Source organism: Rana temporaria, chromosome 5, assembly GCF_905171775.1.
Source record: "Rana temporaria chromosome 5, aRanTem1.1, whole genome shotgun sequence".
Lineage (NCBI taxonomy): Eukaryota > Metazoa > Chordata > Amphibia > Anura > Ranidae > Rana > Rana temporaria.
The window spans coordinates 289,767,151-289,791,085 of record NC_053493.1 but is presented as its reverse complement, the minus strand read 5'-3'; the positions used below and the strand labels follow the sequence as shown (position 1 = coordinate 289,791,085).

The following is a 23,935-nucleotide window of genomic DNA, read 5'->3' as shown; positions in this document are numbered from 1 at the left end:
CAGAAAGTCGTCTTATACGCCGGAAAATACGGTATACCTACAGGTAAGCCCATAATAAGGATTAAGCCCTGTACACACGATCGGTTTGTCTGATGAAAACGGACCGATGGACCGTTTTCATTGGACAAACGGATCGTGTGTGGGCCCCATCGGTTTGTTTTCCATTGGTGAAAAAAAAATAGAATATGTTTTAAAATTTTCTAAAAAAACGATCGTCTGTGTGGAAGTTCATCGGTCAAAAATCCATGCATGCTCAGAATCAAGTCGACGTATGCTCGGAAGCATTGAACTTAATTTTTCTCAGCACGTCGTAGTGTTTTAGGTAACCGCGTTTGGACACGGTCGGATTTTTGACTGATGGTGTGTAGGCAAGACTGATGAAAGTCAGCTTCATCGGATATCCGACGAAAAAAATCCATCGGATTAGATTCCATCAGATATCCAATCGTGGTTAAACTTGGGGTAGATCCACCCAAAATGCCTGTATGAATAATGCTACCATGTTTGACATAATTCCAAAATATTAGTTAACCATTTACAGCTTGTTCAAATCTTCATTTTTGGCCTTTTATTTAGCTTACCTTTTATAAGGCAGTGTGTTTTAATACATTTCAGTAGTTACATGCATATGATACAACCTATACAGGGAGTGCAGAATTATTAGGCAAGTTGTATTTTTGAGGATTCATTTTATTATTGAACAACAACCATGTTCTCAATGAACCCAAAAAACTCATTAATATCAAAGCTGAATATTTTTGGAAGTAGTTTTTAGTTTGTTTTTAGTTTTAGCTATTTTAGGGGGATATCTGTGTGTGCAGGTGACTATTACTGTGCAGAATTATTAGGCAACTTAACAAAAAACAAATATATACCCATTTCAATTATTTATTTTTACCAGTGAAACCAATATAACATCTCAACATTCACAAATATACATTTCTGACATTCAAAAACAAAACAAAAACAAATCAGTGACCACTATAGCCACCTTTCTTTGCAAGGACACTCAAAAGCCTGCCATCCATGGATTCTGTCAGTGTTTTGATCTGTTCACCATCAACATTGCGTGCAGCAGCAACCACAGCCTCCCAGACACTGTTCAGAGAGGTGTACTGTTTTCCCTCCTTGTAAATCTCACATTTGATGATGGACCACAGGTTCTCAATGGGGGTTCAGATCAGGTGAACAAGGAGGCCATGTCATTAGTTTTTCTTCTTTTATACCCTTTCTTGCCAGCCAAGCTGTGGAGTACTTGGACGCGTGTGATGGAGCATTGTCCTGCATGAAAATCATGTTTTTCTTGAAGGATGCAGACTTCTTCCTGTACCACTGCTTGAAGAAGGTGTCTTCCAGAAACTGGCAGTAGGACTGTGAGTTGAGCTTGACTCCATCCTCAACCCGAAAAGGCCCCACAAGCTCATCTTTGATGATACCAGCCCAAACCAGTATTCCACCTCCACCTTGCTGGCGTCTGAGTCGGACTGGAGCTCTCTGCCCTTTACCAATCCAGCCACGGGCCCATCCATCTGGTCCATCAAGACTCACTCTCATTTCATCAGTCCATAAAACCTTAGAAAAATCAGTCTTGAGATATTTCTTGGCCCAGTCTTGACGTTTCAGCTTGTGTGTCTTGTTCAGTGGTGGTCGTCTTTCAGCCTTTCTTACCTTGGCCATGTCTCTGAGTATTGCACACCTTGTGCTTTTGGGCACTCCAGTGATGTTGCAGCTCTGAAATATGGCCAAACTGGTGGCATGTTGCATCTTGGCAGCTGCACGCTTGACTTTTCTCAGTTCATGGGCAGTTATTTTGCGCCTTGGTTTTTCCACACGCTTCTTGCGACCCTGTTGACTATTTTGAATGAAACGCTTGATTGTTCGATGATCACGCTTCAGAAGCTTTGCAATTTTAAGAGTGCTGCATCCCTCTGCAAGATATCTCACTATTTTTGACTTTTCTGAGCCTGTCAAGTCCTTCTTTTGACCCATTTTGCCAAAGGAAAGGAAATTGACTAATAATTATGCACACCTGATATAGGGTGTTGATGTCATTAGACCACACCCCTTCTCATTACAGAGATGCACATCACCTAATATGCTTAATTGGTAGTAGGCTTTCGAGCCTATACAGCTTGGAGTGAGACAACATGCATAAAGAGGATGATGTGGTCCAAATACTCATTTGCCTAATAATTCTGCACTCCCTGTAGCTGAGTAAATGGAGGGGAAAAAAAAGCTTTCTGTCCAAATTTTTGCTGAGTAAGTATTTATTTTTGCAATGTCACATTGTAGGAGATGCAGAAGCTCCCAGAAGCCGTCTATTTGATAGAGAAAGCCAGCATGATGTTTCTGGAGAATGGCACCCCTGACACAGCTGCCATGGCACTAGAGAGAGCTGGCAAGTAAGTAAATATGTAATACTGATATATGTTGTGCAGTGCATGTAGATAAAAACATTCACATCATTACTAGATTGCTTAAAGCATAATTTAGGTAAAACGGATATTGTTTAACGCAAGCTTGAGCCCCAGCCTATCAAAAGCCAACGGGCCTAAAAATCAACTTGTATTAAAAGATACCTGAAGCCTAAATGTTTTAATTTTGCTGTTGTGTTCCCACTGGGGAGATTAACCTTCTGTATTTGTCCTTGTCAGTGGCAGCCCGCTCCATAAAGGGGCACAGGGGTGCTGCCCCCCCCATCCATGCATCCAGCCCCCTAATCTACACGCAGGGTGACAGACGCATGGATTCCAGTGGGTTTTTATTTTTTCCTGAAGCACGTGATTAGAGCCTGAGGCCTCTATAAGGCTTAAAAAAAGGGCAGGCACACCCACTTGTGTGACAATAGCGAATGAATATTCTCTACTGTCTACCTCATTCTCCTCCCGGACAATCAGGTAGCCCCTATTAGCCGGGGGGGGGGGTGAGTGATCGCTGCATTCCGGTTTGTGCCACCACCCGCCACAGGTCCTCGTGATCATTGTACCTGCCACTGAAAGTGAGAAAACATGACAAATTTTACAGTTGTCTCTACAGCTGAAGGTGAAGGAAAATCTTCCGATGGAACTCCTGTTATGCTGACAGCTCTCATAGATGACTACCTGCGGGCTGATCGAAAAAACTAAACGCAAGCAATGTGGATGGGGGAATCCCCCCCCCCCACTGTGCCATTGTATTCTGACAGTGGGACTCTAGCGCTGTCAGAATAAATTGATCAGTGCTGCAACGGTAATCGAGTAGAATTCACCAACAGTCCTGTATAAAAGGAATTTATCATTATATCGACGCCCCGTGACCAGGAATGTCCATAGATGGATGGAAATTAGTTTGGTCCCTGCTGAACCAGACAAGTTTTGATCGAAATATGGCCAGCTTAAGAGTAGAGTCCCCCTTATTTTGGGGGACATTGCCTTTTCCTGTTGTGTCACTGGGACAAAAATAAAGGGAAATGTATTCAGCGGGACAGCCACCCTGTTGTACCCTCCCCAACCTCAATATCTGATTTGTAAAGTTTACTCCAAAATGTTTAAAGCCCAAGTCCAGGCAAAAATGAAATTTAGGTTGTGCATTGTGCATCAATTACCTTATTTCTCAGTCTTGATTCCAGCACCTTGTCCTGAAGTGTAATAAATTTCCTCTTTAACCATTTCCCGCCAGAAGGCTTCCCTATGACGTCCTGGACTTGAAGTGGTGATATCTGGATGATGCCTACAACTACAGGCATCATCCAGATATCTTTGTTTTCCGCCAGCAAATCCCTATCTTTGAAAAGCCATCCTAGCGGTTAAGGATGGCTTTTACAGGCAGCGGGAGTGGACAAATAAAAGTAATAAAAAAAAAGAAACGGTGTAAAAAAAAAAAAAAAAAATTATAATACATTTTTTTTTTTATTTATTTTATGCGCCCGTCCCCTCGTGCTTGCATGCAAAAGCAAACACATAGGTAGGTCGTGCCCACATATGTAAACAACATTTAGACCAGACATGTGAGGTATTGCCGCAAATGTTGGAGCAAGCGCAATTATTTTAACACTATACTTCCTCTGTAACTCTAAACTGGTAACCTGTAAACAAATTTAAAGCTTTGCCTATGGAGATTTTTAAAGCGGATGTGCCATTAAAAAAAAAGATTAAAAGCCAGCAGATACAAATACTGCAGCTGCTGACTTTTAATATTAGGACACTTACCTGTCCTGGAGTCCAGCGCCGTCCGCAGCAGAGGATGAGCAATCGCTCGTCTCTCTGCTGCTCCCCCCGCCATCCTCCGTGAGGGAACCAGGAAGTGAAGCGCTCCGGCTTCACTACCCGGTTCCCTACGGCGCATGCGCGAGTCGCGCTGCGCCTGCCGATTGGCTCACACGATGTGTGCTGGGAGCCGAGTGTTCCCAGCACACAACGGGCGACAGACGGGAAGTCAGAAAAACCCGTCTTTTGCCTGTAGCGTGTGGCCGGAAGTGGGTGCAAATACCTGTCTTTAGACAGGTATCTGCACCCCCCTCCCCCTGAAAGGTGTCAAATGTGACACCGGAGGGGGGGCGGGTTCTGATCAGCGGGACTCCACTTTAGGGTGGAGATCCGCTTTAAGTACTCTAGTTTTGCGACATTCCACAAATGTGCACAATTCGAAAATATGACATGTTTGGTATCAAATTAATCCTATTTTCTTTTTTTTTGCATTACAATTCATTAAAGTGTATATATATTTTTTTTTAAATTGCCTTTGAAAAATTGCAGCGCATATACAGTCCCTGACAAAAGTCTTGTCGCTTGTGTACAAATTGACCTGAAGTGCCGCTAAAATATATTTCTAATCAAGATTTTGTTACAAGAAATGGGTCATTTTAATCCCAACAGCTTTTGAAATAATGTTTCAGTGCAAAACGAAACTGTCAAAAAGTATTCTAATATTCACAGCTTGGTAAAGCCCATCGGGTCAATTTTTTCCAAGACATAAGTGTTGTCTCCTTGTTATATGAGCTTCACCTGTGACTAATAATGGATCAATTAGGTCTCAGGTGTGTATAAAAAGAACACCAGTACACTGGACCTTCTCAACTGCAACTAGACCTCTGCAAACATGCCTAGGATTCACCCGGAGACTAAAGTGTTGATTATCAAGAGGCTGAAGACCAGATCCACTGCTGATGTGGCAGACACCTTCAATGTGTCTCAGCGTCAAGTTCAGAGGATAAAAAAAAGATTTGAAGAGACTGGAGACGTTTTGGACAAGGCCAGGTCAGGCTGACCCCGCAAGACAACTGCTCAAGAGGACCGTTTGTTGGCTCGAAAATCCAAGGCAAGACCATTTTCCACTGCAGCAGAGCTCCACGAGACCTGGTCACCTGAAGTCCCTGTGTCAACCAGAACAGTTTGTCGGATTCTGTCTCGAAATGGCCTCCATGGTCGAATCAGTGCCCATAAGCCAGCACTAAAAAAAGACAATTGAAAAACCGTGTGGCATTTGCCAAGGGCCACAGCCTGCTAAAAGGATGGACTCTGGAAAAGTGGCAGAAGGTGGATTTTTCAGATGAATCTTCTGTTGAATTACACCACAGTCGCCGCAAATATTGCAGGAGACCTACTGGAACCCGCATGGTGCCGAGATTTACCCAGAAAACAGTGAAGTTTGGTGGAAGCAAAATCATGGTCTGGGGTTACATACAGTATGGGGATGTGTGAGGGATCTGCGGGGTGGAAGGCAACATCAAAAGTCTAAAATACCAAGAAATCTTAGCTATAATATTATATTCCCAGCCATAAAAAAGGCCAAATTTTGCAGCAGGATGGTGCTCCATCGCATACTTCGATCTCCACATCAAAGTTCCTTAAAGCGGGGGTTCACCCTATAAACCCAAAAAAAAAATTTTTTTTTTCTTCTACCATAAAATCAGGCATTGTAGCGCGAGCTACAGTATGCCTGTCCCGATTTTTTTATCCCCGTACTCACCGTGTACTCGTACATCGAAGATACCGACTCCCCTCGGGGAATGGGCGTGCCTATGGAGACGGAGGATGATTGACGGCCGGCTCTGGCGCGTCACGCTTCTCCGGAAATAGCCGAAATAGGCTTGGCTCTTCACGGCGCCTGCGCATAGCCTGTGCGCAGGTGCAGTGAAGAGCCGAGACCTACTCCGGCTGTTTCCAGGGAGAGTGACGTGCCAGGGCCGGCCGTCAATCATCTTCCCTCTCCATAGGCACGCCCATTCCCCGCGGGAGCCGAAATCTATAATGTACGAGTACACAGTGAGTACGGGGGTAAAAAAATCGGGACAGGCATACTGTAGCTCGCGCTACAATGCCTGTCTCGATGGTAAAATCGTGTCACTGAGGGTGAACTACCGCTTTAAGGCGAAGAAGATCAAGATGCTCCAGGATTGGCCAGCCCAGTCACCAGACATGAACATCATTGAGCATATGTGGTGTAGGATGAATGAGGAAGCATGGAAGACGAAACCAAAGAATATTGATGAACTCTGGGAGGCATGCAAGACTGTTTTCTTTGCTATTCCTGATGACTTCATCAATAAATTGTATGACTCCTTGCCAAACCGCATGGATGCTGTCCTTCAAGCACATGGAAGTCATACAAGATATTAAATTTGGATCTCACAGCACCACTACTTAATTTGCTGACATATTTTTGGATTTTCAGTTAAGTTGTTCAATTTCTGTATAGGCGACAAAACTTTTGTCTTGCCAAAATTTGACCTGTCTGTCTTGATTAAATCTTTTTTCAGTGAAACTAATTTATTTCAGTGCATTAAACATCATTTGGGAGGGCTTTAGCTTTTCATATGAGCTATTTCTAACACCAATTGATTCATTAAAAGTCAGGTTAATAGCAGGAGTTTCTACAAAATAGAGAAGCGACAAGACTTTTGTCAGGGACTGTACCGTGTGACATAAAAATGGCAAATTTGCAATTTTTTTCTCTAGGGTCTCTGCTACAAAATATATATATCATTTTTGGGGGGTTCCGGGTATTTTTTTTTTAACAAAAAAATAAATAAAAAAATGATGGTTTTTTACATGTAGGAGAGAAATGCCAGGATTGGCCTGGATGCAAAGTGGTTAAGTTAAGTTAAGTTCCTGCCCTGGGGACCATCTTTTTTTTTTTTTCTGCTTGTTGTCCTCTTGGGCACTGTTTCCCTTGCCACCCCGTGAGTTCTACTCCGGAGTCTATGAAAAAGGACCCAGCTGCTGGAAGTGTTGCTGTCCATCAATAGCAGACATTGATGTGGACACCTGAAGAAGGACCCCAGGAAGTATCCAGAAGAGAAAAGGATCGTCACAAGATCATGGCTTCAATGTAAGTAAAATAGGATTTTTTTTTTTTTTTAATGCCAGCGGATAGTTAGAGGTGCTTGGGAGGGGGAGTTGCTAATATCCTGGAGTTGGGCTATTAAGGAATTATGGAAGCTAATCGTCCTATTTTACTGCCATACTACCCTGTCAAACTGCACAATGGGATTTTGTGTTTTTATCTTACATTTATAATTTATGGTGTACCATGCTCTTTGTGTCCAATAAAATGTTAACATTTTTTAAATACTTAAAAAAATATATATATATGTTTTAGCTTTTAGATGTACTTTTGATCTGAAATATTATGAGCATTCTTCTTTTGTATCTTAGGCTAATAGAGAACGTCAATTTGGAAAAAGCTGTTCAGTTATACCAACAATCTGCATCCGTCTTTGAGGTGTGTTTCCTTTTACTGCCCCATGTTTCTAATGCCGCGTACACACGATCATTTTTTCGACATGAAAAAAACGTTGTTTTAAAAAAATGTCATTTAAAATGATCGTGTGTGGGCTTCACATAATTTTTCGGGTTCTGAAAAACGGCAAAAAAAATTTATTACATTTTTATTAAATTAGTATAGTTTTGACAGGATGACATCTTCGTTGTGGCCTTATTGGTGGTTGTGCAAACACAAAATAATGTAGGGGGATACGTACCATTGGATAGGTGGAATTTACTTTAAATTTACCTTTTATGTCTCAGATCAAAATGGGTCAGTAGCCTAACCATTGGAGGAAAAAAGTAAATACAGTTTGTACTACCTTTTTAGGGTTTTATATAATAGAGAGTAACAGGCCCACTTTAGGTATGATAACGGAGTCTAACAATGTCTAATTGAGTTGTGTAATTATTGTTTCTTTTTTGGCTTTAGAATGAAGAACGTTTACGTCAAGCTGTGGAACTTTTAGGGAAAGCGTCAAGACTTCTAGTGAGAGCTCGACGGTAATGCACTCACTCATGGGTATTTGTGAGGTTCAAGCCGAATTCCAGGAATTCGGCTACTTTGTAAAAGCTTCAGGCAGACCATGATTGAAAATGGGATTCTGTGCAACCTATCACACAGACATGGTAAGTGAAAAAATATTGAGTGAATAATAAATAATGAATAAATAAGAGAGCTCGCAAGCTCAATATATGAAACCGACAATAATACTGCAAAAAAGTCCCAAAAAATGTGAGTGAATAAGTGATAATATCACCAATGACAATAAGGAATGCTAAAGTGACAATGTGCAAAATAGTCCTATATTAAATGAAATAAAGGAGCTGCCAAAATGGAACTGCTGGTGTTGCTGAATTTCCACTTAATCAGATAAGGATTGTTAACAGATGAATACACACATCCTTCCCTGGGCTCACAGGACTCTTACCTCCAGGCCAATAGTAAGGGGCATCCAGTATAAGCCTCACTGGCAGTCCTCTATAGGTGATCTCAGCCAATCCTCCTTAAAAGCAGGTACACGTCTCCTCAGCTAATCCAGACAGTCCTCAGACCCGAATGGAAAAAGAGGAAACAAAAGGAGGGGCTCCAATCGTGAAATATAGTAAGACTCAGGGGTGTTTAATAATGAAAAAACCTGTGCTTACATCAAACACAATAAATCGTGCAGCAAATGTTAAAAACGAGCGGCGTCCACAGCACCAGCTTACGTCACTCCAGGTGTACGTCCGTCCGTCCAATCCCTACGCGTTACGACACGGGATCACGTGTCTTCGTCTGTAGCCCCAGACTCCCCTGAGTCTTACTATATTTCACGATTGGAGCCCCTCCTTTTGTTCCCTCTTTTTCCATTCGGGTCTGAGCACTGTCTGGATTAGCTGAGGAGACGTGTACCTGCTTTTAAGGAGGATTGGCTGAGATCACCTATAGAGGACTGCCAGTGAGGCTTATACTGGATGCCCCTTACTATTGGCCTGGAGGTAAGAGTCCTGTGAGCCCAGGGAAGGATGTGTGTATTCATCTGTCAACAATCCTTATCTGATTAAGTGGAAATTCAGCAACACCAGCAGTTCCATTTTGGCAGCTCCTTTATTTCATTTAATATAGGACTATTTTGCACATTGTCACTTTAGCATTCCTTATTGTCTTTGGTGATATTATCACTTATTCACTCACATTTTTTGGGACTTTTTTGCAGTTTTATTGTCTGTTTCATATGATGAGCTTGCGAGCTTTCTTATTTATTCATTATTTATTATTCACTCAATATTTTTTCACTTGCCATGTCTGTGTGATAGGTTGCGCAGAATCCCATTTTTATTGATTTCTGTATTTGTGTATTGTAAACACTTTTAGGTTTTGCTGCACCGTATTTATTTTGTTTAGGTTATTACTCATTAAGGGTCCTTATTAGCGCAAAAGCACTTGTCACTTTAGACCATGATTGAAGTCTAACAAGGTGCCTGTTGCCTCGTAGACTATTTTTTTTTTTAAATTCTCATCTGACAGGTTTAATGTGCTATAGCAAGATAACTTCTGAAGCTCCGATGTTGCTCACTGGGGTCTCAAGCAGCAGTTGCTGGAATTGGTATGCTCGCCCCTCCCCTCTCACAGAAGCCTTTGTATAGTGTGAACTTATTCACAAAATGAAAAGGCTTCTGTGAATGAGCAGCAGGGGACATAGCTGCTGTTGTGCTTTTCTCCTCTCGCAGCTGGACTCACTATCCTCATCTAACATGTAACCGGTCCCTCTCTGGCTTTTCAAGTCTCCAACCAAACCTGTTGCATGTCCACAATCTCTGAACATCAATTGTCTGTAGCATTACATATACTGAACCTTCTGTGTGGCCCCTTGGTGATGTCAGGGGCCACAGTTGAGACCCCCTATACCCTTAAAATTGACAAACACTGAGGTAGAGCATTGAATTTACAGGTTCATACAACTCCGTGGACAATGAATGTGTAACAACATATATTTAGGGATGAGCTCCTGCGTGTTTGCACACTCCACGTGCAGAGCCCGCCAGGAAGTCGGCACTGCGCTAATCACAGGCAGTGGGACATTTCCCGATCTCTGCAGCTGCGTATCGGGACAATGTCTCCCTGCCTGTGATAAGCGCAGCGCTGTGTCGACTTCCTGGCGGCCTCTGCACGTGGAGTGTGCAAACACGCCAGAGCTCATCCCTAGTCATAGTGCATATTTTACAGAAACCATAGTTCAAATGAGGGTAAATGTGGTGACTGCATTATTTAACATTTTTAGGCTCCCCCCCCCCCCCCCCCTGTTTTCACCTGGTTATCTGGCAAGTAACACTCCTGTATTGGTGAAACACCACACTAAATGAAGGAGCACAGGGGGCACATTAGGACAGTGGCATTGTCAGTCATCTGATCATATTAGATAACACAGTGTTAGTTTAGAATCTGCATTTTAAGTAAAATAATAACATGCTTCTCAGTAAGCTTTTAATATACTACCTTTAAGTATACTTGTGTCACTCTCTCCTTCTTTTTTTTTTTTATTTTATTTTTTTTTTTTAGTTGTGTGTTTTATGTGCATCATAGGCCCCTATTTATTTTTTATTTATTTTTGTGATGACCGAGTTATCCATAGTTAAAGCGGATGTGCCACTAAACAAATATATTAAAAGCCAGCAGCTACAGATACTGCAGCTGCTGACTTTTAATATAAGGACACTTACCTGTCCTGGAGTCCAGCGGTGATCGCAGCAGATGACGAGCCGATCGCTCGTCACCCTGCTGCTCCCCCCTCCATCCACGGTGAGGGAACCAGGAAGTGAAGCGCTCCGGCTTCACTGCCCGGTTCCCTACGGCGCATGCGCGAGTCGCGCTGCGCCCGCCGATTGGCTCCCGCTGTGTGCTGGGAGCCGAGTGTTCCCAGCATACAACGGGGGACGGACGGGAAGGGGAAAAAAAACCCGTCCTTTGCCCGTATCGTAGGGCCGGAAGTGGGTGCAGATACCTGTCTGTAGACAGGTATCTGCACCCCCCTCCCCCCTGAAAGGTGTCAAATGTGACACCGGAGGGGGGGAGGGTGCCGATCAGCGGGACTCCACTTTAGAGTGGAGATCCGCTTTAAAAGTGTAGACATTGATGGGTTCAATCTCAGCTACTTTTATTATGTGACTGTGCTTGGAAGATCTCTGGCTCCCAGTTGTGGCCTTTCACTGTGTGCTGAGCAATGTGTAGCTAGATCAGTAAACGGCTCGATACTCAGTTTATCCCAATGGGAAGTGCAGAAGAGGGAACCATGAGCACATTGCTCATTGGGGTTGGATAGACATTTCTCTGCTGGGATCACCAAAATGCACTTACCTGTTTTGGTCTACAAATCAATCATAGTGTCCCTGTTATGTCCTCTTGGGTCTTAGACCCAGGTTATACACAAAACCTAAACCTGTCCAAGTTAAGATTAAGTGCTGACCTGACCCCTCTCAGTGCCATGCTCTATCCCTGTTAGATTTCAGAGCCTCCCCTGCCCACTGAAGTTTTCTCATTTGATAACAAAGTGAGAACGTCCTTTCTTGGTACCAGGAGGGGGTGTGGCTTAATGTTCACTTGTGCAGAAATCAAGGCTCCATTTAGATTCTGGGCCTACGACCCAAGGGGGACACCACATGGACACAGGGATTGATTTAAAAACTAGCAGATACCTAGCACCGCTGTTATCTTGGCAACGTTTTAAGACGGGTCAAGTTCACATTAACCACTTAAGCCCCGGACCTTTAGGCAGTTAAATGCCCAGGCCAGGTTTTGCGATTCGGCACTGCGTCGCTTTAACAGACAATTGCGCGGTCGTGCGACGTGGCTCCCAAACAAAATTGGCGTCCTTTTTTCCCCACAAATAGAGCTTTCTTTTGGTGGTATTTGATCACCTCTGCGGTTTTTATTTTTTGCGCTATAAACAAAAATAGAGCGACAATTTTGAAAAAAATGCAATATTTCCCCTCCCGTCTTTCAGGACAGCCCACAATTGAGAGATACTCCTCCTCTTCCTCTAGGAAACACTGCGCCAGCCCATAAATTTCTCACTCCCCCTGCCAGACCTCAGTATTAGTGTTTCCTCCGGTGGGGAGACACTGTGCATGGGAACCTAGGCCAATTCAGGCAGAGGACTGAGGCCATCTATTTTACCTTAAGGAAGCAGAGGCTTCCAGGTGAATCCTGGTGCGGTGCAGGCCCACCATTAGCCACCCCTTCCACGCCGAGCGCGGCTCCTGGTTGCGGGGGACCCCTATCTCGTCCAGCGGGGCGCAGCGGGGGGGACATCCAGGCTCGCCCTGTACTACAGGCCGCAAAGAATTTTTTTGAACCGAGCGGGCTGGACGGCGGGTGACGTCATTTCCGGCGTAGAGCGGATGTCTCCCCTTTGAACCGCGACTTCCGGTTCCGGGTCGCGGTGCTGATAGGAGGTCCGGGCGGACGCTGGAGGGAGTCGGATCTCGCACAGGCGAGGAGAAAGCTCTCAGCAAGCAGCCACCTGCAGTCATGTCGGCAGCATCTCCAGAGCCAGCCCTGACAACTGACGCTACCTCCAGCGAGCCTAAGGTAAGAGTACCCTGGGGAGGGGCGCTCTCTAGCTTAGGTTTGCCTCTCCATGTAGGGTTCAATGCATGGGGAGGCAAGCCCCCTGGGTGGCCAGGGGAGGGGGAGTCCTTAGTCCCAGGGTTTATAGGGGGCTAGGTGCACTCCCAGGGTTGTAACTAAATTTTTTAAATTTTTTTAATTTTTTATTTTTATAACTGTTGTTTTCTGCCCTTTCTGTGTTTCAGAAAGCCATTGAAAAAACGGGTAGTGGAAGGCATAGCTCAAAGAGGAAGTGTGCCTCCTGTAGGGATGTCCTTCCAGAAACATGGACTAAGGTCCTATGTAGGAAGAACAGGAGTCAGGACTTGCAGCCTCTGTTAAAGAACTGTCATCCACGTTCTCCTCATTCAAATCTCTGTTTGAGAGATTACAGCCTTTGGCTGTCCCTACCCTGGTTACAACCCAGCCACAGGCTCAGGGTCCTGCTCCTGTCATACCCATTGCAGCAGCTATGGCAGATGTTTCCGCAGGCCCTTCCCAAGAGGAACAGGTTCCTCCAGATAGTGCCACCTCTGATTCTCAAGAGGGGTCAGAGGGAGAGGACCAGGACGGGGAGTCCAGGAAGCCCTCTAGGTACAAATTGTCACTGGATGAGGTAGAGGACCTCTTAGGGGCAGTTTACACAACCCTTGGTATCCAAACCGACAAGAAACCTCTTACCCTCCATGATCGAATGTACAGGGGTCTGGAGGAGCAAGAGAAAAAGGTCTTCCCAGTACATGATATACTGGTTGAGACCATTAAGAAGGAGTGGCAGGATCCTGAAAGGAAACCCTTTTTTTCCAGATCCCTAAAGAGGAGATTCCCTTTCTCAGAGGATCCTTTATCTGTTTGGAACAAAAGCCCCAAATTAGACGCCGCCTTCTCCCAAGTGTCCAGGAACACGGATTTAGCGTTCGAGGACATGGGGGTTTTGTCCGATGTTATGGACAAGAGAATGGATTCCCTATTAAAGAAATGTTGGGATTCTACTATGGGGAATCTTAAACCAGAACTTGCCGTCACGGTAATGGCTCGCAATCTGGAGCATTGGCTCTCTAAAATTCAGGAGCACATTGAAGCTGGTACGGATAAGGAAACTATTTTAGCCTCCTTCCCTACTATCCTGCAAGGAGTCGCTTATATAGCGGATGCCTCAGCGGAGTCAGTACGCATGTCGGCCAGATCGGCGGTTCTGGCTAACTCGGCCAGAAGGGCCCTCTGGCTCAAGACTTGGACTGGCGACAGCGCCTCTAAATCCAAGTTATGTGGTATTCCCTTCACAGGGGACCTGCTTTTTGGCCCAGGCCTTGAAGCAGTACTAGACCGCACGGCGGACAAAAAGAAAGCCTTTCCTCCTAAAAAGAGAGTCACAGTACAGGCAGGAAGGGGGTTTCGTCCGCATAAGCAAAAAGGGGCCAAACCAGCGGGCCAAAAGAGGGTTTGGACCCCCAGGGGCAGAGGCAGAGGTGGAGCGATTTTTCACCCTCCTGTCCAGCCCCCTAAAAACCCATGACTTGTTAGTCAGGGTGGGAGGAAGACTGGGGACTTTTCTCCCACAATGGGAATCAATCTCCCCAAACCAGTTTGTCCTGGCGATCATAAGAGGGGGATACCGACTGGAATTTTCATCACCTCCCCCCCAGAGATACCTAGTCACCCATCTACCCAGGGACAAGGAGAAATCCGAAGCCTTGTTGGGAGCTCTAAGGGAGCTAGAGGATCAGAGTGTCATCCTCAGAATTCCAAGGGCAGAGGAAGGAAGGGGATTTTATTCACACATCTTTGTGGTAAAGAAGCCCTCGGGAAAATACAGGTTAATCCTAAACCTAAAACCTCTGAACAGATCCATTTCATACAGGAAATTCCGTATGGAATCAATTTATACAGTCAGAGCCCTCCTTCCCCTCAATTGTTTCATGGTATCTCTGGACCTCAGAGACGCATACTTACACGTCCCGATCGCAGAGAATTCTCAGAGTTATCTGCGATTGGCCGTGGACCTAGAGGGAACGATTGTACACCTCCAGTTCCAGGCTCTGCCATTCGGGCTATCCTCCTCGCCCCGGATTTTTACCAAAATCCTGGCAGAACCCTTAGCGTTTCTGCGACTTCAGGGAATATCCATCATAGCCTATCTGGACGACCTGCTACTTTTCGCAGCCTCGCCAGAGCAGCTATCCAGGGACCTGGAAGTGACCAAGAAGGTTCTAACGGACCTAGGGTGGTTACTGAACCTAGACAAGTCCAGTTTAATTCCTTCCCAACAGATCACTTACCTAGGGTACCTGCTGGATTCTACTCTCTCAAGAGTGTTCCTCCCGGTAGAGAAAGTCAAGAAGTTGGACAGAGCAGTAGCTTCCCTCCAAAACAATCAACAGGTGTCACTAAGGTCCCTGATGTCAACGCTAGGTCTGCTGACATCTGCCCTCCCAGCCGTACAGTGGGCAGGGATTCACTTTCGCCCACTGCAGGCCTTCCTACTAAGGGTCTGGGATCACAGCCTAGAAACCCTAGACTCCTTGATTCTAGTACCCCTTCAGGTAAAGAGATCCCTCTGGTGGTGGAGAAAGGCCACCAACATTACCCAAGGACGTCTGTGGATTATCCCGGTGTCTCGGGTGGTAACCACAGACGCAAGCGGCAAGGGCTGGGGAGCGCACCTGGGGTCCCTTCCAGCGCAGGGTACCTGGGGTCTCCAAGATCTAAAAAGATCTTCCAATTGGAAGGAGCTGAGGGCAGTGGGCCTAGCCCTCAGGTTCTTTCAGGAGGAACTCCAGGGACACCACATTCAGGTGAGATCGGACAATTCATCGGCCGTAGCCTATTTAAACAAGCAGGGCGGCACGAGAAGCGAAAGTTTGTCGGTCCTGACAGCAGAGATTCTGGGCTGGGCCGAGATCCACACCCTCTCCCTTTCGGCGGTCTTTCTGAGGGGAGAAAGAAACGTAACAGCAGACTTCCTCAGTCGGAGGCAGCTGAGGGAGGGCGAGTGGACCCTCAACCAGGAGGTCTTTCAGCTCCTGAACAAGAGATGGGGAACTCTGGAGGTGGACCTCTTCGCCTCAAGAGAAAATGCGAAGGCCCCCTGTTTCTTCTCCCTGAACAAGGGAGAAGGAGCAAGGGGAGTGGATGCCCTGTCCCAAAGCTGGAAGTTCGGAAGATGCTATGCATTCCCACCTCCGGTACTTCTTCCAGCAGTACTGAGAAAATTCCAATTAGAGCACACCTCTCTAGGCCTGGTAGCTCCTTACTGGCCCAAGAGGGCTTGGTTCTCAGTCCTCAAACAATTAGCGGCAGAACCACCCTTATTTCTACCTCAGCGGGAGGATCTTCTATCACAGGGCCCAGTCCTATGTCCACAAGTCCACAGGTGGAGGCTAGCAGCGTGGCTACTGAGGAAGCCATACTAAGATCTAAGGGATTTTCCGAAGGTTTAATTGCCACCCTCCTTAATAGTAGAAAAAAGGAGACCCGCAAAATTTACAAGAAGGTTTGGCTTCGTTTCAACGAATGGTGTGTAAATTGCCCCTGTTCTGTACAGAGCCCCACGGCTGTCTTAGAATTTCTTCAGTGTGGGGCAGATAAGGGTCTTTCGGTTAGCACCCTTAAAGGGCAGGTTTCGGCACTTACGGTGTATTTAGAAAAACCTCTGGCCACCAGTCCCTGGATAGTCAGGTTCTTTAAAGCACTATCCAGACAGAGACCAGCTCGAGGGCCACCCTTCCCCAGTTGGGACCTGTCTCTGGTATTGCATACCCTAACGGGTACTCCCTTTGAGCCTTTAGATAATTGTTCTCTAAGGGATTTAACCTTAAAAACAGCTTTTTTGGTTGCAGTGACCACTGCTAGGAGGGTCAGCGAGCTAGAAGCTCTATCGATCAGACCCCCTTTTTGTGTTATTTTCCCGGATCGGGTCGTTTTCAAGACCGATCCAGCCTTTCTTCCTAAAGTGACTTCAAAGTTTCACAGGAGTCAAGATATAGTTTTACCCTCTTTTTGTTCCAACCCTTCGGGGGAAAGGGAACGACGTTTCAGTACGTTAGATGTTAGGAGAAGTATCCTACATTATTTAGAGGTGACTAAACCGTTTAGACGGTCAGACTCACTATTTGTTTTATTTTCTGGAACCAGGAAGGGATGCAAAGCATCCAGGCGCACTATTGCCAGGTGGCTAAGACTAAGCATTGAGCAAGCATACACTTTGGCTGGTAGGGATATCCCTACAGGAATTAAAGCACACTCCACTCGAGCGCTGGCAACCTCTCAAGCAGAAAGAGCGGGAGCAACGCCGGAACAGATTTGCAAAGCAGCAACATGGTCCAGCTACACCACCTTCGTTAAACACTACAGGGTGGACCTGGTTTCGGCAGGTGAGCAAGCCTTTGGACGAAAGGTTTTGCAAGCCATAGTCCCACCCTAGTTGGTAAGTTCTCGGTTATCCTCTCAATTGTGGGCTGTCCTGAAAGACGGGAGGGGAAAAATAGAGTTACGTACCGGTAACGTCTTTTCCAGTAGTCTTTCAGGACAGCCCTGGGTACCCACCCGAATAGAGGAAGTCTGATTTCAAGACCAGGACATGATGTTGATATGTAATTATATGTTATTAACATGTTCTTGTGTCTCCCCAGCTGACCGGAGGTGCTCGTATAAATACTGAGGTCTGGCAGGGGGAGTGAGAAATTTATGGGCTGGCGCAGTGTTTCCTAGAGGAAGAGGAGGAGTATCTCTCAATTGTGGGCTGTCCTGAAAGACTACTGGAAAAGACGTTACCGGTACGTAACTCTATTTTTTTTACTTTTTGCTATAATAAATATCCCCCAAAAACATATATATAAAATGTTTTTTTTCCTCAGTTTAGGCCGATATGTATTCTTCTACCTATTTTTGGTAAAAAAAATCACAATAAGCGTTTATCGATTGGTTTGCGCAAAATTTATAGCGTTTACAAAATAGGGGATAGTTTTATTGCATTTTTATAAATTTTTTTTTTTTTTTACTACTATTGGCGGCGATCAGCGATTTTTTTCGTGACTGCGACATTATGGCGGACGCTTCGGACAATTTTGACACATTTTTGGGACCATTGTCATTTTCACAGCAAAAAATGCATTTAAATTGCATTGTTTATTGTGAAAATGACAGTTGCAGTTTGGGAGTTAACCACAGGGGGCGCTGTAGGAGTTAGGGTCCACCTAGTGTGTGTTTACAACTGTAGGGGGGTGTGGCTGTAGGACTGACGTCATCGATCGAGTCTCCCTTATAAAAAGGATCACTCGATCGATACGCCGCCACAGTGAAGCACGGGGAAGCCGTGTTTACATACGGCTCTCCCCGTTCTTCAGCTCCGGGGAGCGATCGCGACGGAGCGGCTATAAACGAATAGCCGCGCCGTCGTCCCGGATTGCTCCCCGAGGGAATCCGCCCGCCGCACGCAGCGGAGGGGGTCCCGATCGGACCCCCCACCCGCTTGAAGGCAAGGACGTATATATACGTCCTTCTGCCTGTACGTGCCATTCTGTGGACGTAAATAGTCGCGCGGCGGGCGTTAAGGAGTTAAAAATCATGTATTCTTGTTCTCACATTTGATTTGATTAAACAAGGATTCTTGTCATGTTAGTTTTTTTTTTTTTGAGATATAACATTGATAAAACGTATTTCTGTCAGCACCAATGTATGTAATTTAACAAAAACGGGTTTATAAAGGGATTATTTTCTTCTCCAAGAAGATAATTCTATCAGTATTGGTTTTGTCTTTATGCTGTGTACAATACAAATTGAATGAATGCTCAGTAAATCTCATCCTGAAGCAACTGTAAATTTTTAGTCTGCATTCAGGGATTCTCATTTGTCATGGCAATAAACCATCATAATCATTTAAATCCGTTCCCTGTTATGGCCACTGAAAGCCGAACTTCACTCAAACAAATGACTGACATACCGCTGGTTTGCTCCCTCCTCCCAGCCTGTAACTTTATGACTTCAGCCTCATGCACACGATCAGATTTTCTGCAGACAAAGCCTCATGCCACGTACAAACACGATCATTTTTCGGCGTAAAAAAAACGATGTTTTTCGTCATGTAAAAAAAACTTTGTTTTTTCCAACTTCATCATTAAAACGACGTTGCCCACACACCATCATTTTTAAAAAATGCTCTAGCAAAGCGCGGTGACGTACAACACGTACGACGGCACTATAAAGGGGAAGTTCTATTCGCCTTTGGGCTGCTTTTGCCGATTTCCTGTTAGTAAAAGACGATTTGCGCTTTTCTGTTACAGCGTCATGAATGTGCTTGCACCATTATGAACGGTTTTACCAGAACGAGCGCTCCCGTCTCATAACTTGCTTCTGGGAATGCGCGGGTTTTTAACGTCGTTTTAGCCCACACACGATCATTTTTTACAACCCGAAAAACGACATAATTTAAAACGTTGTTAAAAAATGCAGCATGTTCGAAAAAAAAATTGTCGTTTTTCAGAACCCGAAAGATGATGTGAAGCCCACACACGATCATTTTTTAAAAACGTTGTATTTTTCATGCCGAAAAATGATCGTGTGTACGCGGCATCAGACTCTTGTCCTAAGGGCGTTGGCCAAAACTTGTCTTGCATACAAATGGCACACAGTTGTCGGGCAACAGACAAAAACATAGTGACGTACTACGTAGTTTTTTTAGCTCTTTAGCGCCACCCTTTGGGCACCTTCTGCTAATGTTGTGTTTGGTGAGCATTGCTTCCGAGCATGCGTGTTTGTACTTTGGACTTTTGTCCGACAACAGACCATTTTCCGGAAAATTTTAAAGCCTGCCATCCAACATTTGTCCGGAAATTCCAACAACAATTGTCAGATGGAGCATACAAACGGTTGGATTTTCCGCCAACAGCCTGTCATCACACAATTCCCGTCGGAAAATCTGATCGTGTGTACGAGGCTTTAAAGTGGATAAACAACTGGGGTTCCTCGTTACTTAACCACCTGCTGACTTCTCACAGTAAATATATTGCGAGCAGGCGACAGGTACAGGCATGATCACATACTTGCATGTGACGTTACAGCCTTCTTCCGGGTTTCAACTGTGCTATGATTGGACACTGCATGATTTCATCTAAAATCAGCTGTGTCCCAATCACACACACATAGTTCTGTTTTCTCAAAAACACAGAACTCTGTACTGTAAACAACAATCTGGCAGTATCTTTTCCCCAAAAAGCAGGGAGAAAAAACAGCCAGATAGTAAAGTAAAAGCAGCACACATTACATACATTATACATTGTTAGGCACACCGCTCACCTCTTGATCACCCTAGATGTTAACTCCTTCCCAGCCAGTGTCATTAGTACAGTGTCAGTGTATAGTATTATCACTGATCACTGTATAAGTGTCATTCGCTACACCCGTGTCAGATTGCCTGCCACCCTATCACAGCAGTCACACTATAAGGCTGCTTTCACACTGCAGCCACCCAAGCGTTGGCGGTAAAGCGCCACTCATTTCAACTGCGTTTTACCGCTGTTATAGCGGCGCTTTAACACCGCTATTCGGATGATAGCGAGGCATTTTAAACCCCTAAGAAGGGGTTAAAAGCACCCGTTTTGTTTTCAGCCGCTTCCGAAGCGCTGCCCATTCATTACAATGCATATAAAAAAAATTATTGCGCTCCCACCTAGAAAATGTAAAATTATCATACAAACTCAAGTGTTCTTCAACAATAGTGTTCATACAAAAAAAAAAACAATAACATGTGAGTTCATAAATACTAAAGGGTTTAGGCCTCTTTCACACGGGGCGGATCAGTAATTGCTCAGCGGGGATCGCTCCGTTGATCCCTGCTGAGCCGGCTGATGACAGGGCGGTCCCCGCACACTGTGCAGGGACCACCCTGTCTTTTCTCCGTTCTCCCCGATGGGGGGATCGGATGAGCACGGACCGTCTGTCCGTGTTCATCCGATCCATCAGACGGATGGAAAAGTAGGTTTTTCCTCCGTCACACTTTGGCGGATCGGAGCGGGTCGGATGTCAGCGGGCATGTCACCGCTGACATCCGCGGCTCCATAGAGGAGCACGGAGCGCCCGTTCAGGTCCGCCTAAAAAACTGGCAGGGGGACCTGAACGGGCCGCCCGTGTGAAAGAGCCCTAACTCTGAAGATTTGTTCCAATAGATAAATATGAGCGGACTCATGAATGGCAAAGTCCATATAAATGAAATGGAATGGGATAAGGAAAACTTGACAGCAGGTGAATCTACTCTGATGTTCTGTTCATCTAGTAAAAGAAAGGCATTCATAGCCGCTTACCAGATAGAAGATCATATAACGGCCATCAAAATATACTCCAGCCAGGCCAGGATAGTCATCCTGGGATTCCTCCTCCAGGACACACCGTTCGCGTTGTACTGAATTCCGCTCGGCTTACACTGGATTCCTGCTGCGGTATACTCCTCACAGTTTCACCCGATCGGATCACTGATTCCATGTAACACTCAGGCAGAATAAAAGAAGAAAGCCTCATGGTGTAGTATGAAGATTCAAAGGCGTTTATTTAAAAAGTTGCACTGCACTGCAAACACATCGCAAATACACCAAAGGGCATGCAAAAAAAAAAACACAGCCGCGGCTGACAGTCCGATCGGCTCGTGCGTGGTGACGTATAGAATACTGACTCCACCCGACGCGTTTCCCCGTAACAATATTTTTCTGGGAAAGGATCTCCTATATGAGCGGACTCCTATATGAACTTTGCCATTTATGAGTCCGCTCATATTTATCTATTGGAACGAATCTTCAGAGTTAAATTCTTTAGTATTTATGAACTCACATGTTATTGTTTTTTTTTTTTTGTATGAACACTATTGTTGAAGGACACTTGAGTTTGTATGATCATTTTACATTTTCTAGGTGGGAGCGCAATACATTTTTTTATATATGTATGTTGACTGAAGTTTTAAGGTTTTTTGATTGCTGCACCACTTTATTTATCATTTATCTTTATTTTTGCAATTTTCTTGTTTGCACGTTGGTGTAATGTTTTCATTATTATTTATTTAATAAGGGTTTCAGCGCAGATTTTTTTTCCTTTTACATTCATTACAATGGGCAGGGACCGCCGCAAAGATGCTGCTTGCAGGACTTTTTCTAACGTCCTGCAAGCGCACCGCCCCAGTGTGAAAGCACTCAGGCTTTCACACTGGGCTGGCAGGGGAGGCAGTTTTTAGGCGCTTTACAGGCGCGCTCTTTCTAGCGCTAAAACGCTGGAAAACTGCCCAAATGTGAAAGGGGCCTTAGTCTCTGATCACCACCATTACGGTATACCGTCTTTAGCAGTGTAAATTCTAGTGTGTGTGTGTGTGTGTATATATATGTATATGTGTGTGTGTGTGTGTGTGTGTGTGTGTGTGTATATATATATATATGTATGTATGTATATGTATATATATATATATATATATATATATATATATATATATTACCATGGTTTGTAGATGCTATAACTTTCGCACAAACCAATTAATACACACATATTAGGATTATTATTTTTTTTTTAACCAGAGACATGTAGCATAATACATTTTGGCATAAATTTATGAAGAATTTTTTTTTTGGGATGTTTTATAACAGAAAATAGAAAAACGGAGAAGCCATTCAGGAGAAGCTTTGTATTTTTATTAATGAATAGAAGGCTGCCTCTAATTGGCCAAGGTGGAGAGGCAGACGCATGATGGTACCATATATTGGGAAAAGCAGGTTTACTTACCTGATCCTCTGCTTCCGCAAGCTTGTTTGTGTTGCAAGTTCCCGCAGGTTCTACTCCCATCGGACACCCTCTGACATCATCGAGACAGATACAGGGACTATCACCCTGCATTGGACATGAGGACACTGAGTAAAAGTCCACTGCCAGGGATGCCTACCAGAAGAGCAGAGGATCCAGTAAGTGAACTGCTTTTCCCATTCCCTGGACATAAATGAGCATGTAACCAATGCAGTGCAGGCGCAGCCCACTACATGGGAGGACTTTCACTTTGCCTGGAGTTGGGTTTGAAGAAAACTGAGCTTTGAATGTTATTGATGTGACCAATTTTCTGTACAGTATAAATTGAGTTTTTTTTTTCTTTACTTTGTAGGCTAGATGAAGCTGTGGCATCTATTCAGAAGGAGAAAAATATGTACAAAGAAATAGAAAATTATCCAACATGTTACAAGGTATAAGGTGGTGTAACGTATGATACTTTTTCCCTAGGAAACGACTGACCTTAATAGTATAGTCCTAAAAGATAGGGTGCTGCTACAATACAGCAGTGTATATACAGTATATATACAGGGAGTGCAGAATTATTAGGCAAGTTGTATTTTTGAGGATTAATTTTATTATTGAACAACAACCATGTTCTCAATGAACCCAAAAAACTCATTAATATCAAAGCTGAATATTTTTGGAAGTAGTTTTTAGTTTGTTTTTAGTGTTAGCTATTTTAGGGGGATATCTGTGTGTGCAGGTGACTATTACTGTGCATAATTATTAGGCAACTTAACAAAAAAAAAATATATACCCATTTCAATTATTTATTTTTACCAGTGAAACCAATATAACATCTCAACATTCACAAATATACATTTCTGACATTCAAAAACAAAACAAAAACAAATCAGTGACCAATATAGCCACCTTTCCTTGCAAGGACACTCAAAAGCCTGCCATCCATGGATTCTGTCAGTGTTTTGATCTGTTCACCATCAACATTGCGTGCAGCAGCAACCGCAGCCTCCCAGACACTGTTCAGAGAGGTGTACTGTTTTCCCTCCTTGTAAATCTCACATTTGATGATGGACCACAGGTTCTCAATGGGGTTCAGATCAGGTGAACAAGGAGGCCATGTCATTCGTTTTTCTTCTTTTATACCCTTTCTTGTCAGCCACGCTGTGGAGTACTTGGACGCGTGTGATGGAGCATTGTCCTGCATGAAAATCATGTTTTTCTTGAAGGATGCAGACTTCTTCCTGTACCACTGCTTGAAGAAGGTGTCTTCCAGAAACTGGCAGTAGGACTGGGAGTTGAGCTTGACTCCATCCTCAACCCGAAAACGCCCCACAAGCTCATGTTTGAT

The 23,935-nt window shown here is 44.5% G+C and overlaps 1 protein-coding gene across 1 annotated transcript in view; it reads left to right on the top strand.

Annotated features, from left to right (window-relative positions):
• Positions 1-23,935, top strand: part of NAPG (NSF attachment protein gamma) — a 59,747-nt gene that overhangs the window by 17,114 nt on the left and 18,698 nt on the right. The window contains exons 6-9 of the mRNA XM_040353957.1: positions 2,293-2,402; positions 7,635-7,701; positions 8,176-8,246; positions 22,955-23,033. Of these exons, the coding sequence (XP_040209891.1) occupies positions 2,293-2,402; positions 7,635-7,701; positions 8,176-8,246; positions 22,955-23,033 (327 nt within the window). The remainder of the gene's footprint in view (positions 1-2,292; positions 2,403-7,634; positions 7,702-8,175; positions 8,247-22,954; positions 23,034-23,935) is intronic.